At 36.3% G+C, this 13,816-nt stretch overlaps 1 protein-coding gene across 5 annotated transcripts in view; it reads right to left on the bottom strand.

Annotated features, from left to right (window-relative positions):
• Window positions 1-13,816, bottom strand: part of TNRC6C (trinucleotide repeat containing adaptor 6C) — a 146,492-nt gene that overhangs the window by 69,388 nt on the left and 63,288 nt on the right. For 4 of the 5 annotated variants that reach the window (XM_058166277.1, XM_058166276.1, XM_058166281.1 and 1 more), the window contains exon 4: window positions 1,144-1,476. In XM_058166277.1, the coding sequence (XP_058022260.1) occupies window positions 1,144-1,476 (333 nt within the window). The remainder of the gene's footprint in view (window positions 1-1,143; window positions 1,477-13,816) is intronic. The other variant, XM_058166278.1, reaches the window with a different exon arrangement.

Raw genomic sequence — 13,816 nt, 5'->3', positions numbered from 1 at the left:
AGGAGCAGTTCATCCTGCTATAATATCTCATAATACATTTAGAGTATGCATGATTGCCAACTCATGGTCTGACATTTCTTAAAACAACAACTGCAAAAATCATGGCTTACTTTAAATAGCTAATAACTTTAGTCAGATTTTGAGATGCCAATTTGCAAGCACTAGCAATATTCTCTCTTAACATTTTGAAACATCTGGATGTAAAATCATTCAGTTTTGAAAAAAACATATTAAGACAACATTATACAAATTATATTCAGAATTAAGTCTGTTCTCCTAGGATTCCTGCTTTTGTACATATCCATATGGTGGACTGACAATTTATGACATCTACTTGAGCTACAGTAACATTTCTCAAACAATAAGTCATGGATATAACTATATATACCCATGATGGTGAACCTATGGTATGGTCTGTGGGCATGTGCACCATCACCAGCTGCTCTTTGGGATTCCGGAACTTGTATGACCAGCTGGCTAGCGCACATGCGCATGCCGGAAACCCAAAGACCAGGTGGCCAGCAAGCCCATGCGCACCAGCCAGCTGGTCTTTAGGTTTCTGGCGCTCTGGCATGTGCGCGCACATGTTCCAGTTTGGGTACTCGGTGCCAAAAAGGTTCGCCATCACTGTTATATACTTTATACACAAACAATTTGTATCATGCATGTTTCACTGTGAACAGTCAAATTTTGATTTCAAGCACAAAATGAACCTCTATGAACATGGGAGCTCTGCTTTGTATTCAAAACACTCAAAACAATGCTTTTATAGTCTGCTCTGATAAAGGTTTCAATTTTGGTTTTATTTCTGCCTCTTCTATAGAGCCTAACTCAAAGAACTACGCAGAAAAGTCCTTTAGTTAGATTATGGCCACAAAAGGCCCATAATCAACAAAGGTTTCCAATCAATCTCCTGTTTAGTAAGCTGCCAATATTACTTCATTCAGGTCTTGTCTCTATATTGTTCACCTATACTTTCCAGATGAACTGATTCTGTAACAGAGAACAATGTGCCTTCCTTTCTACATGACCATGGTGTTTTAAATCAGAAACCAACCACTCTGAGGTAAATATTAACTATTTAGCTGGGCAGCTGAACAATTGTCCTGCCTATAACACATTTCTTTCAACCTGATCACTCACCTGTGGGGATCTGAGTCTTACTGGGGTGGTGATGTCCACCTACTCCTGGTTGTGGAGGAGGACTTGTTCCTACTTGTCCAGTACCTTGCGCTGGGCTTGTGCTGATCAGAGTTCCAGCAGGCAGAGGCTGGCCTCTTTTTAAGAGCTGCTTCTGTTCTTGTTGGCGGAAGCGTGGAGGCACCTCACGAGGCAGGTATCGGGATGCAGCTGGCTGCTGCCCATTGGCAGATGCACGCTTGCCATTATTATTGTTGGTAATAGTGCTGGTGGAAGTACTGGTACTGGTACCGGCAGGTTGGGGCTGGCTTAAACTGGTCTTAATAGGTTCTGGCACTAAGAAAATAAAAAGTTAAGAAAATATTAAGAGGGAGAATTAAATACAACTCTTCTTAAATGCACTTGAAATTAAAATTCATCAACATGCTCTTTGCTTGAATAAGCGAGTGAAGTAATCAAGCATATAACACTTAGGAAGCAGAGTTTATGCTACATAAATGTTACATTCTTTAGGTTTGGTCATGTGACTGACAATTTCAAAACAATATTTCTGGACAGTCAGTGATTTCTAAAACTTTATATTATATACTAAAATTCTTTTTCTTCATCTCTCCAAATGTATGCCATAATAATATTTTTCTGTCTTTTGATATTAAGAGCATATCAAACTTGGGGAAATTTACATTAAGGAAACAATATTTAACAATATTGCAGTGCCATCATAACTTCAAATGGTTGTTAAATGAATAATCATAAAGTGAGAACTATCTATATGGAATTACAACTGCTAATGTTAAGAACTAGCGAAATGTGTTAGTTTTTCTAGTCTTAATTTCTTTTTCTCCATTTTAAGAAACAGTTTTCCATTATAATAATAATAATAATAGAGTGAATAATTTTTGGTGTAACAATTAAGGTGCTGGCCTAGAAACCAGAAGACTGTGAGTTCTAGTCCCATTTTATGCATAAAAGTTGGACTGGGTGCTCTACCTACTTCACAGGGGTTTTTGGTTGTGGGGAAAACAGGAGAAAGGCGCAATATGTATCTTTGTCACCTTGAATTACTTATAAGTAATAAAATAATCTAATTTATACACACACATATAAATTTTAAAATGTGTGACTCTCAAAAGTACAATTGCATCTTGTACTACCCATATTACCCGACAGGTTGACATTAGATACATTCACACTGATACTGATATGAACAAATTTCTTTCCTAAAATATTTCCTTACAATTCCCTAAAAATTCCCTTAAAATTCCCTATTTTAAGGACATAAATATTCTTATTTATGTCTTTAAAATATAAGATCCACCTAATTTTAGTTAACTCAAAATTACACAAATAATCAATTATGCTTTTTCAGTATGCTTCATATATTTTGTCTTTTAAGAATCATATTCTACTATGATATAATTACATAAATTTATTTATAGAACATTTTAATATCCTCTGTACAGTCCAGAAATTTATAACAGAATTTTAGAGCAATATAAATTGGTTATTAAAACATACTAAGAGAAATATGAAAAGTAAATTACTTCAAAAGAAAAACTCCATTAAATACCCAATATTTACTTGCCCCATGTTTTCGCTAGGCATTATTAAGGCAAGCAGAAACCTAACTAGCTTTCCATAGTCAGGACACCAAATCAATGAGTAACATTTTATATATCCAACAATCTCACTTCTGTAGGTAAAGAACAGCAGAAGAGGCCTTTAAAAAGAGGCGTCCCACCTTTGCCATCTGATGTTAATGATTTTATTTGCTAATGATTTTATTATTTATTTATCAAAAATGACTATTTATCAATAATGACTATTATTGATGTTTTTAATGTTTTCAATGCTTTAATGTCTGTAAGCTGCCCAGAGTCATTGCATACAAGATGAGCAGCAAATAAATTTCATAAATAAATAAATGCTGGCCAGAGGGCAAGGCCATGCATGTGTGAAACCAGACCGTCCTTAAGATATTCCAGCCTTGCATTGTTTAGAGTTCGTAAAGGTCAAACTAGTACTCTGACTTAGAACTGGAAACAAATCAGTAATTAACATAAGTTGCATACTGCCAGGGTTGTATGCTCCCTGTACTGAGATCTACTAATAGTCTTGCTTTGGGACTGTGAGCCAACTGATATTTCTGATTACTTTTAAAGCTAGAGCCATGTAGTAGGAGAGCAGTATATATACTCTACTTTGAATGTTACTAGGCAAAATGAACGATAACACAACATAGATATAAAAGTGAGTATCTTCAAAATGAACAAATCATGGCCCTGGTACACACAAAACTAAGTCAAAACTGTAACCAAGGCTACAGGCAAATTCATGCAATCCTACAATTTTCTTAACAAATTACAATGAAGCTTTAATTTTGCCTTTCACAAATGCCTCAATTAATCTCTAATTGTGGAAATCAGCCACTTACACTTAGGTGGAAGCAGAGATGCCAATCTTCTTTTCCCTCCTACTCAATACTACCAGAGAATTAAACAATAGCTTAAATTTCCTACAAAATTCACATCAGCCTTTGTTTTTTACATTCTTTTCAACTTCATTTGTAAAACTCAAAGTGACTATGGTGAATTACATTTGCAGTACATTTAATACAAACCAGGAATGTATATACTGGGAATATAGATGAAACAATGACTTTGTTTAAATCTCTGCAGCTGCTCAAAACTAGAAACATTTCCTGAATTTTTAACTGGAATAAAACCCAGACCCTGATCCCCACTGAGGTAACATTACCCAAGAACAACGCACTATCAAACAGAACAAAAATTCTATTAATACATTTGATTTCTTTTACCATAACCTGCTAAGTCAAAATATATAAAAATAGATGAAATCACACATAAATTAATGGAACAATACATCATTCACTATATCCACAACTGTGAAATTGAAAAACTGATGCAGAACATTTTGCTGCAAGAATTAAAGTTCTGATTTTTTTTAAAAAAAATCTTATCTTATTAAAGCTATAAAAATATAAGACATAAGGCTGAGCATCATGGCCCCATCGGAGCCTGAGTCCAGGGAGGATGACGAGATGGAGCAAGGGCGACGGAGGAACGATCGGAGGAGCAGGATGAAGCAGTTCCAGATTCCTTGGGCCTTGGAAGGATCGCCAGCGAGGGAGAGAGGGTGCAAGATGACTAAGCAAGTGGGGAGGAGAGGGCAGGAAGCGGACCACAGGAGCTGTGTTCGCACATAGCCAGCCCAGGCTCATAGCCAGACTAGGCAAGCAGGGCAAGGCACAGCAAAGTATTCAGACGTGGGTAAAAAGCACATGAGACTGGAAACACTCAAAACTGATTTGTTTCCAGTTCTAAGTCAGAGTACTAGTTTGACCTTTACGAACTCTAAACAATGCAAGGCTGGAATATCTTAAGGACGGTCTGGTTTCACACATGCATGGCCTTGCCCTCTGGCCAGCATTTATTTATTTATTTATTTATTTATTTATTTATTTATTTATTTATTTATTTATTTAATTTATTTGCTGCTCATCTAGTATGCAATGACTCTGGGCAGCTTACAGACATTAAAGCATTGAAAACATTAAAAACATCAATAATAGTCATATTGATAAATAAATAGTCATTATTGATAAATAATTAATAAAATCATTAGCAAATAAAATCATTAACATCAGATGGCAAAGGAGGGATGCCTCTTTTTAAAGGCCTCTTCTGCTGTTCTTTACTTACAGAAGTGAGATTGTTGGATATATAAAATGTTATTCATTGATTTGGTGTCCTGACTATGGAAAGCTGGTTCGGTTGCTGCTTGCCTTAATAATGCCTAGTGAAAACATGGGGCAAGTAAATATTGGATATTTAATGGAGTTTTTCTTTTGAAGTAATTTACTTTTCATGTTTCTCTTAGTATGTTTTAATAACCAATTTATATTGCTCTAAAAATCTGTTATAAATTGCTGGACAGTTCTGCTCCCGGTTATGCTGCAGTCCCGATGATCTCTTCCTGTGACGAGGACTCCATGGAACGAAATTCCCTGAACTGTGGTTGCTCCCAGAACTGTGCTACTCCTCAGGACTAATAACAGCCAGGAACTATTGGAGGTGTGTGTTTAGAGCTTTGCTCCTGGACTTGCGGTTAACGGTAGGACTTTTGAAGGAAAGTTGGTGCAATAAAGGGGAGTTAAGCTTCCATTCCGGCTGTGTTGCTTCCATGCCCAGCCCTGGGCTATCACACTTAGGCGGGGTTTTACAGATCATCTTATTAAGTCCCATGCTGAGTGAGGGCATCCACTACAGCAGCATGCTACACAGTGGGCTATCTATCTAAACATTAAGCAAAATCTATATACTACTAAAACTCTCATTCTCATGAGAGAATTAACTGGACAAAGTGGTATTATCACAGGACAACACTTTTTGAACCAAAGTGCCACAAATGGGCTAACCTATAGACTGTGATAGAAAATACAAGCAGAATATAGATATTTTTAAAAAACAATTGGAGATGAGAAAGGTGTTCATGGATATTATTTACTTATTATACTTCCAAACAAAATGGTTTTGTCTCATTTAAATAGAAAGGTTTACATAGGATATATTCATATGATTGTTATCTGATTAATCTACTCACTGAACCTTATTTTTTATGTGAGTTGAAGTGTCTTTATGAACTGATCAGTTAGACACAAAGGAGCTGCCCTGTCATCTGCATTTACATGCAAACCAAGACATTTTTAAAGCAATATTTTTGCTCACATCTATATTTGGTTAGAATTTAATATTTCTACATAAGAAATGTTTTGAGTGTTTCAGCTATCTCTAGATGAATCCATCCAATATGGCAATTATGCATTAAAGCATTACATGATTACCATTAAAAGTTTCTGAGGACTTTATTTCAAACAAAATAAACAATTACCTTATATAACTGTCAGATTACAATTTCTCTTCAGTGAAAGTAATTTGTTAAAGGAGACAGCTCTGCTTTAGATTTTCAAATGTAAGATATTGCAGGTGCTCATTATCTAAAGCAAAATATTACAAAGCTATCTAGGTGGTGTTTTGAGATACACATAGGGAGACACCTGCCCTCAAATAGATCACACATACTAACCTTGGCAGAAATAATAGGACCAAACATACTGGGTTTTACACCAGTTCCTACCAGTGTTGGGTTTCAAAAATTTTTACTACCGGTTCTGTGTGTGTGGCTTGGTGGGTGTGGCATGGGTTGGTAGGCATGGCTTGGTGGGCGTGGCAGGGGAAGGATACTGTAAAATCTCCATTTCCACCCCACTCCAGGGGAAGGGCAAAAATCCCCATTTCCTCCCGATTAGCTGGGAATTGGGAGGCAGAGAATAGATGGGGGCGGGGCTAGTCAGCATTTTTACTGCTGGTTCTCTGAACTACTCAAAATGTCCACTACCGGTTCTCCAGAACTACTCAGAACCTGCTGAAACTCACCACTGGTTTCTACCCCAGATCAACCAAAGGTCTAGACAAGAAAAGGTGCACAAAACCAAATGCTTCTGGCAGTTCTCAGAATGGCTTAAATGGGAGAAGTTTTTCCTCAAAGAAAAAAGCAGGAGTATTCTTGCTACAAAATTCCAAATACTGCCCAAAGATAGACATTGTAGTTGTTGCCACTTGAGAGTCTTACCAATAACAGGAAAAAAAAACCACATGGCTGGCTTGAGAAATAACTTAGATATGGCAACAGACCAACTGCATTTATTTTTAAGAAGTGTTTTGCATAGGAACAATCTGGAAAAACTAAATATCAGATGTACAACAGGACTGAAGATTAGATGACAAAAAATGTAGGGCCAATATCAAAAGCATAAAATTCCTTCAATAGGTAAACAGAAATTTTGCCAAAATAAACTCTAGTCATCTTTCTAGAAATAATTGCCATCTGTTTTTATGATCTAAGAAATAAAGAGAGACAGCTTTAAAAATTATTATATTATCCAACTAGACAAAAATGTCTTTTACTTCATGTGCTCAAACAGCATTTAAAAGACAGCTGCTTTATCCAAAGAGTCAATTTTGATATTATGTTAAAGTATGTTTAGGGTTATATGAACAAGCCTACACAAACTTCAGGCTTCCCTGATATCCTCTTTTTCCTCTGGTGCATCTGCAAAAGATCAGAAGCATCATTTTTTTTTGTTTTGTTTTCATTAGATTCATCAAAGATTTGCATCAAACCTTTATGGAACTAATGAATCATAATCCAGTATTCAATTAAGACATTGATACAACATAATTTAAACTGAAATGCCTTTCAATAATTTAAACTAAAACTTCTAAAAATTCACATAGCTTGTTCTCCTTGCTGCTGCAGCTTCAAAAACAAAGTGCTATGTGCAAGACAGAGGCTTGTTCATACAACAGTAAATTAAAGGGGGGGGGGAATCTCCCTTTAGAGGTGTTTCAACTAAATCTGCCAACACTTTCAAATACGGCTTGAGCTACATTCAGTGCTTAAATAGAAATTATTTACAGAATGAAGAGATGGGGACCACAGCTAAGGAACTGCTCTTTCCAATGTATTTTTACAACTTTTATCTGGCCAGTGGTTTTCATCCCACCCCCAATAGTTTTATTTCACCTTTTTTTCTTTCTGCTGACCTCAATAGTATTGAAATTATTATTATTATTATTATTATTATGCAATAAATCTGGTTGTAAATTATTCAGTATGCACCGTATTTATTCCTTTGTCCAATTGCTATCTCAGGGGAATGGGAAAGTTTTGATCCAGAGCCTCTTTAGAAATAGGCAAGGACAGTCACAGCAATGCCTCCTGTAAACAAAGTCATCCAAGACCCATGATACCAGTGGTCTTTTCCCAATGCAGGTTTCTCTTTTTGGTTTAGAGAAGGGAAATCCAAAATCATAGGCATTACAGTTATGCCTGCATTAAGTAGCAGAAATCTGATTTTTCAAATCTGAGAAGATACCGTTTTGTTATTAAATACTCTATTTTTCAGGGTATAAGACACTTCCCACCCCCAAAAAAGTGGGTGGAAATGTCTATGCATCTTATACAGTGAATGTTGCTGAAGCCCCGCCCACCAACTGGCCCCCACCCTTTGGCCTCTGCCTCCCAGCAATTTGCCTCCTTGCAGCAAACAGCAAACAGCCTGGTCAGCTTCAGCACAGCCTGATTTAGTAAGAGGAGCTGACTGGCAGTTGGATCTGCCTCCTGGAATAAAGCCTACCAGCTGTTCCAGACTGCAGGGATCGCTACCACCCATCGCCGCTGCCACCTATCACCGCCTCCACGTGCCACAGTTTTGGCCTCCCGTGTCCCGTTTTCAGCCTCCGTGCACCCTTTTCCATCTCCAAGTTCCCCATTTTTTGCCTGTTCCAGGCGGCGGGGATAGGCAGCAGCGGCCTATTTAAATTGATAAATTATCTAAACTATCTAAAATGCTAAATCAGGCTGTGCTGAAGCTGACCAGGCTGTTTGCTGTTTGCTGCAAGGAGGCAAATTGCTGGGAGGCAGAGGCAGATTTTTTTTTCTTGTTTTCGTCCACAAAAGCTAGGTGCGTCTTACAGCATCGTATAGTCTGAAAAATACAATACATCTTGCTAGACTATACTCAAGCTGACCTTTAAGAAATTTATAGTGTTCACTCTGATTTAAACTGACTGCAATCTCTTAGAAAATGAACTTCAAGATAGGTTTTTGTAAAAAATGTTGTTATGTTTCATTAACGCAAGCAATAGTATCACCTCCAATACTTCTCTTTGAACACCAAAGTTCAAAAGCATCAATACTCTTTTTACCCTGCTTCTTCAAAATCCAATTTTTACTTTTACAAAGTTGTGTAGAATTCTGATCTTTGTAAGTATACATACAACACAGCTTCTGAATCTTTTCCAAAGCCTTCGTAGTTGCTCAACTAAATGCTACTGAGGCCTATTTCTTGACGGCTTGTTCCTTTAATGTTGATGGCTGATTCTAAAAGGCAGAAGCTATCATTGACAATTCTAAGGCTGATTCGCTCCTCTTTATATTTAATTTTAATTTTTCACTGTGCTCCTTGGTTTTTATTACTAGAGCGTGTAGATCTTTTACATTTTAGCTCTCAGAATATCATCACCATCGTGCAGGTTATTAACATTTCTTCTTCCAGTTTTAAAACCATTGCTCACCTTATTCTAGTCCAGCTTCCCTTAATATACTTTTAGCATACACATTGATAAAATGAAATGCTCATTCATAAAAATTTACATAAACTAAAGAACCAGCTAATAGAATGGCAGTCCCCCACCTTTGCAGCTTGGCGGCCTGGCTTGGGAGGGGGAGGGAAACTGGGCCATGTGAGCTGTAGACCGGCATGCACACACATGTAGCCTTACGTGAATGGCAGGCCATTGCACACACATCCGAGTGTCCACTACCCCACCACTTGCACAAGTTGAGTTGTGTGCCAGCCACTCACATGGCCCAATTCCAAATAGGCCAGAGCCCAGTACTGAGCCAGAGCTTGGGGACCCCTGTAATAGAAGATAGAGTAGAATCACTGTTAATGACTTCGACAACATTTGGAGGCTATAGTTATCAATGACTGTTATTTAGAATGTATATATCCAGCAATTTATTTCTGATTGCCAGGAATGAAATAGTTGTTAAACTATAGAAAAAAGAGGGTGCTCTTGTTGTCATGTCTACTTGTCTGTTCCCCAAAGGAATTTGTGTATCATGTAGAAACAAAAGAAAAGCCTTTTGCCTATCAGGTCTGATCCAATGTGGTTGATAGCAATTAAGCTAAAGTATAATTCTTCTATAAATAATAGGAAGCAGAAGGTGACATTCAGCTGAAGGAGGTAACAACACACATTTTATCTTATATAGATAGATCTTATACACACACATACATACACACACATATAGAGAAAGAAGTTCAGTTGTTTTATATCTATCTATCTATCTATCTATCTATCTATCTATCTATCTATCTATCTATCTATCTATCTATCTAAAACAATGGAACTTTTCTGCTTTTGTATTATTGTCTCCTCTATACTATTATACCAGACTGTGTCTGAAAAAGAAAAGTTCCACACCCTTATTGTTACCGATATAGCACAAATTAAACCTATATTTCAATCTCAAGACAAAAAAGGCCTATTTTCTTATCAACCTTATAATGGCACAATGATTAGTATATTAAAATATGTAAATTTATTTAAATGCAATCAATCAGTTAAGAGCTATAAAATAATTAAAAAACTAATCAGTTGACAGCAATGGTAAGAATAAAGAGGTAATCAGTTACCAACTTAAAATTAATGACCTTAAAAATTGTTTTATAGAGCTAATATTTTTCAACTATTATAAAGCGTTTTTAATGTGTTTTAATGTGTTTAATGTGTTTAATGTGTATAAAAACATAGGCTTCTTTCATATTCATTGAGAGATTGGGAAATACTACATAATAAAATGGTGTGTGCCTGTAATAAATAAAGTTCACCTGATTATAGAATTTGGAATAGGGACACTCAACTATACTAAGATAATTAAAATCATGTAGATCACAAATGAATTGGATCCATGACTCCCTGTGCTTTAGATATCAAATACTGTAATTATTTGCAAAAGGCATTTTAAAGTAATAAAGCATTAAGTTGTGACATATATTAAGAAAAAATCCTTTTAGCTTAATTTCATAATACCAAGCCCTAGCTAAATAACAGTGGAAGTTTTTTAAAGCATTGCGGGGAAATTACCAGCAGATTTGAACAAATGTATTAATTTTGCAAATATTTTTTTTATGATAATGGAACCAACAAATGTCTTCTTAATAGTAGATGATTTAAAGGCACTTTTCTTGATCACAACTGAACTTTTTGAAAGTGATAGCTCTTAATATATTGTAGATATATTAACACATCCTCTCGCACAATGGTCATAGATTAGATCATGCCATACATTTAATCAGATCCCAAACCCAATCTGTCAATCTACAGAAAAGACCAGGCTAGTTACACAAGACGTTATCTACAAAAGACACTATCTTTTTAATGAAAAGAAGGACTAGAGGTGACATGATGGCAGAGTTCTAATATCTCAGAGGCTGCCACAAAGAAGAGGGAGTCAAGCTATTCTCCAAAGCACCTGAAGGCAGAGGAAGAAGCAATAGGTGGAAACTAATCAAGGAGAGAAGCAACCTAGAACTAAGGAGAAATTTCCTGACAGTTAGAACAATTAATAAGTGGAACGACTTGCCTCCAGAAATTGTGAATGCTCCAACACTGGAGGTTTTTAAGAAGAGATTGGACAGCCATTTGTATGAAATGGTATAGGGTTTCCTGCCTGAGCAGGGGATTGGACTAGAAGACCACCAAGTTCCCTTCCAACTTTGTTATACTGTTATGCCCTTTTACTGATGTAATATATTTCCATGAATTTTATTATTTAAGCAGCAGTTTATGATACAAACAATGTAATCTAATCTGATGCCATCACGATGGAGTTAAAGAAATATAAGAGTAAATATTTCACCATGCATACTAAATATTTCATTTTTATTAAAGAGATCATTCCAAAACTATATACTGCTTCTTTTTTAAAAAAATAAATAGGTCAGGAATCGATTGTGACACAAAACCACAGTAGCATGAAAACCACATTACTTTGGATTTTTCTAATAAATATCTCCCACATTCCCAATATAAAGCTAATTGCTTGCTACTACTAATAATCCCATATTTAAATTTAAAACTAAATTTCATAATCCAATGTGAGGAAAAAATATTTCAGAGACATCCCAACTCCATGCAAAGGCATTAAGGAATTCCATATAATGTTATTAATGCAATGAATGGGATCAGTCACTCAGATCTTAATTATTCAGCTTTTAAACACATTTCTGCAAAGTTTAACATGGAACTAATAAAAGCTACATAAGCCTCACATTGAGTTCTTGGTCTTTTGGATCCCTAGTTTCTTCACATCTAAGATTGTACAATATATAATTGTATGTATGCTGTACAATGTACACCTCTTTTGCTCCCAAGTTGTTCCCACATTGCTCACCTTGCCCCACTCTCCAAAATATCAATGGTTCACTAAGAAGGAAAAGAAGGGGAGCGCTGCAAGAAGCATTCTGGAGATGGAACAGTTAAACCCAGCAATGCATTCTTAACCACTGCTGTGACAGGATTTATTTACAGCTTCCATTAAATACAGCAAGCTCCATTACAAAGTACTGTATGTGAGAAGAATTTTTGATTATACAATGCAAGTGCTTCACTGCATTAAACATAGCATAGCAGTGTATTCCCCCACCCAACCCCCTGTAATTGGTTTGGGTCATTGTTTGATGGGTTTATGAATTCATTACAGGAAACAGATGGATCTCATAAATCAGAGCTATTCATCCAGCCAATCGAATGGCCAATTTTTCTCTTCTGTTCTCTTTTCTCCTTCTCTTCAACCTTAAAGAAGCTACTACCTTCATGCACAAAATGGTGTATAGAGTATGTATAGAAATAAGTTGTTAAAGCAACCTTGAAACAGGAAATTGAAACAGGAAACACCTTTTAAATGGAACTAAGCTTATTACGCTCACTATCCCCTATCAAAGCCTGATACAAAGAAAACTTACCCAAGTTTTCCTGAAACACTGGAACTCAAGTAGAAAAAGCAAGATGCTTAAGAATACACCAAGTTCTATTTTTAATGGCAATGAAAGAGTTTCATATTGGAAAAGCTTATTTTAACCCCTCAATTCCCATTTTCAAATGGAGAGTTTTTATTCAGAAAATTACTTCCTTTGTCTATTAAACTCTCAAGTTTGACAACAGAGACATCTGCTGGTAAAATGAAAGTATCACAAAGGTTATATAAGCATTAATATTTTTAACATAAGCAAACCTTTTGTTATCTACTATGCAGAAAAAAGCTAAATATCCAATGTTAGATAATTAAATAATTTGACTTGTAGGAAATTTCATTGTATGAGGTATCTTACAGGGGAAGGTGGGGAGGAACATGCTTTGTAAAAATATTTCAATGTCTGCTTTCAGATTTCTGCTGCATTTTTCAAGTCCTTTTTTTAAAAAAAACCAAATAGGGCAATTAAAGTCCAGGAAGCTCTTAAAATAAAATGTGAAACTCACTCATAACCACACTGACCTAATTCTCAAGGGGGTCTAGTTATATATGAGTAGTTGGGAAATTAGAGGATATGACCATTAGTACATGGTCTTCGTAGACATTATTATAAAATCATAGGGCTAAAAGGGACATTGGTGGTCTTCTAGTACAACCCTGTGCCCAAGGCAGGAGTCCTTATACCATCCCAGAAAAATGGCTGTTCAGTATTTTCTTGAAAACCTCAACTCTGGGAGGCAACCTGTTCCACTGATTGATTAATCATTCTCACTGTCAGAAATATTCTTATTTCCAGGTTAGATCTCCCTAGCTTCTACCCATTCCTTCTTGTCCTGCCCGCAGGTGCTACAGAGAATAGATCAACACCCTCTTCTCTATGACAGCCCTGCAAGTTCTGGGAGACGGCTATCAGGACACCCCTAAACATTTTCTTTGTTAGGCTAAACACAACTAGTTCCCTTAGCTGTATTTAGTCTCCAGATCTCTAATCATCTTTGTGATGCTTCTCTGCACATGTTATAGGGCCTCAGCACCTTTTTTGTACTGTGAC

The sequence above is a fragment of the Ahaetulla prasina genome, chromosome 2 (genome assembly GCF_028640845.1).
Source record: "Ahaetulla prasina isolate Xishuangbanna chromosome 2, ASM2864084v1, whole genome shotgun sequence".
Classification (NCBI taxonomy): Eukaryota; Metazoa; Chordata; class Lepidosauria; order Squamata; family Colubridae; genus Ahaetulla; species Ahaetulla prasina.
This window is presented reverse-complemented; position numbering and strand designations above follow the sequence as displayed.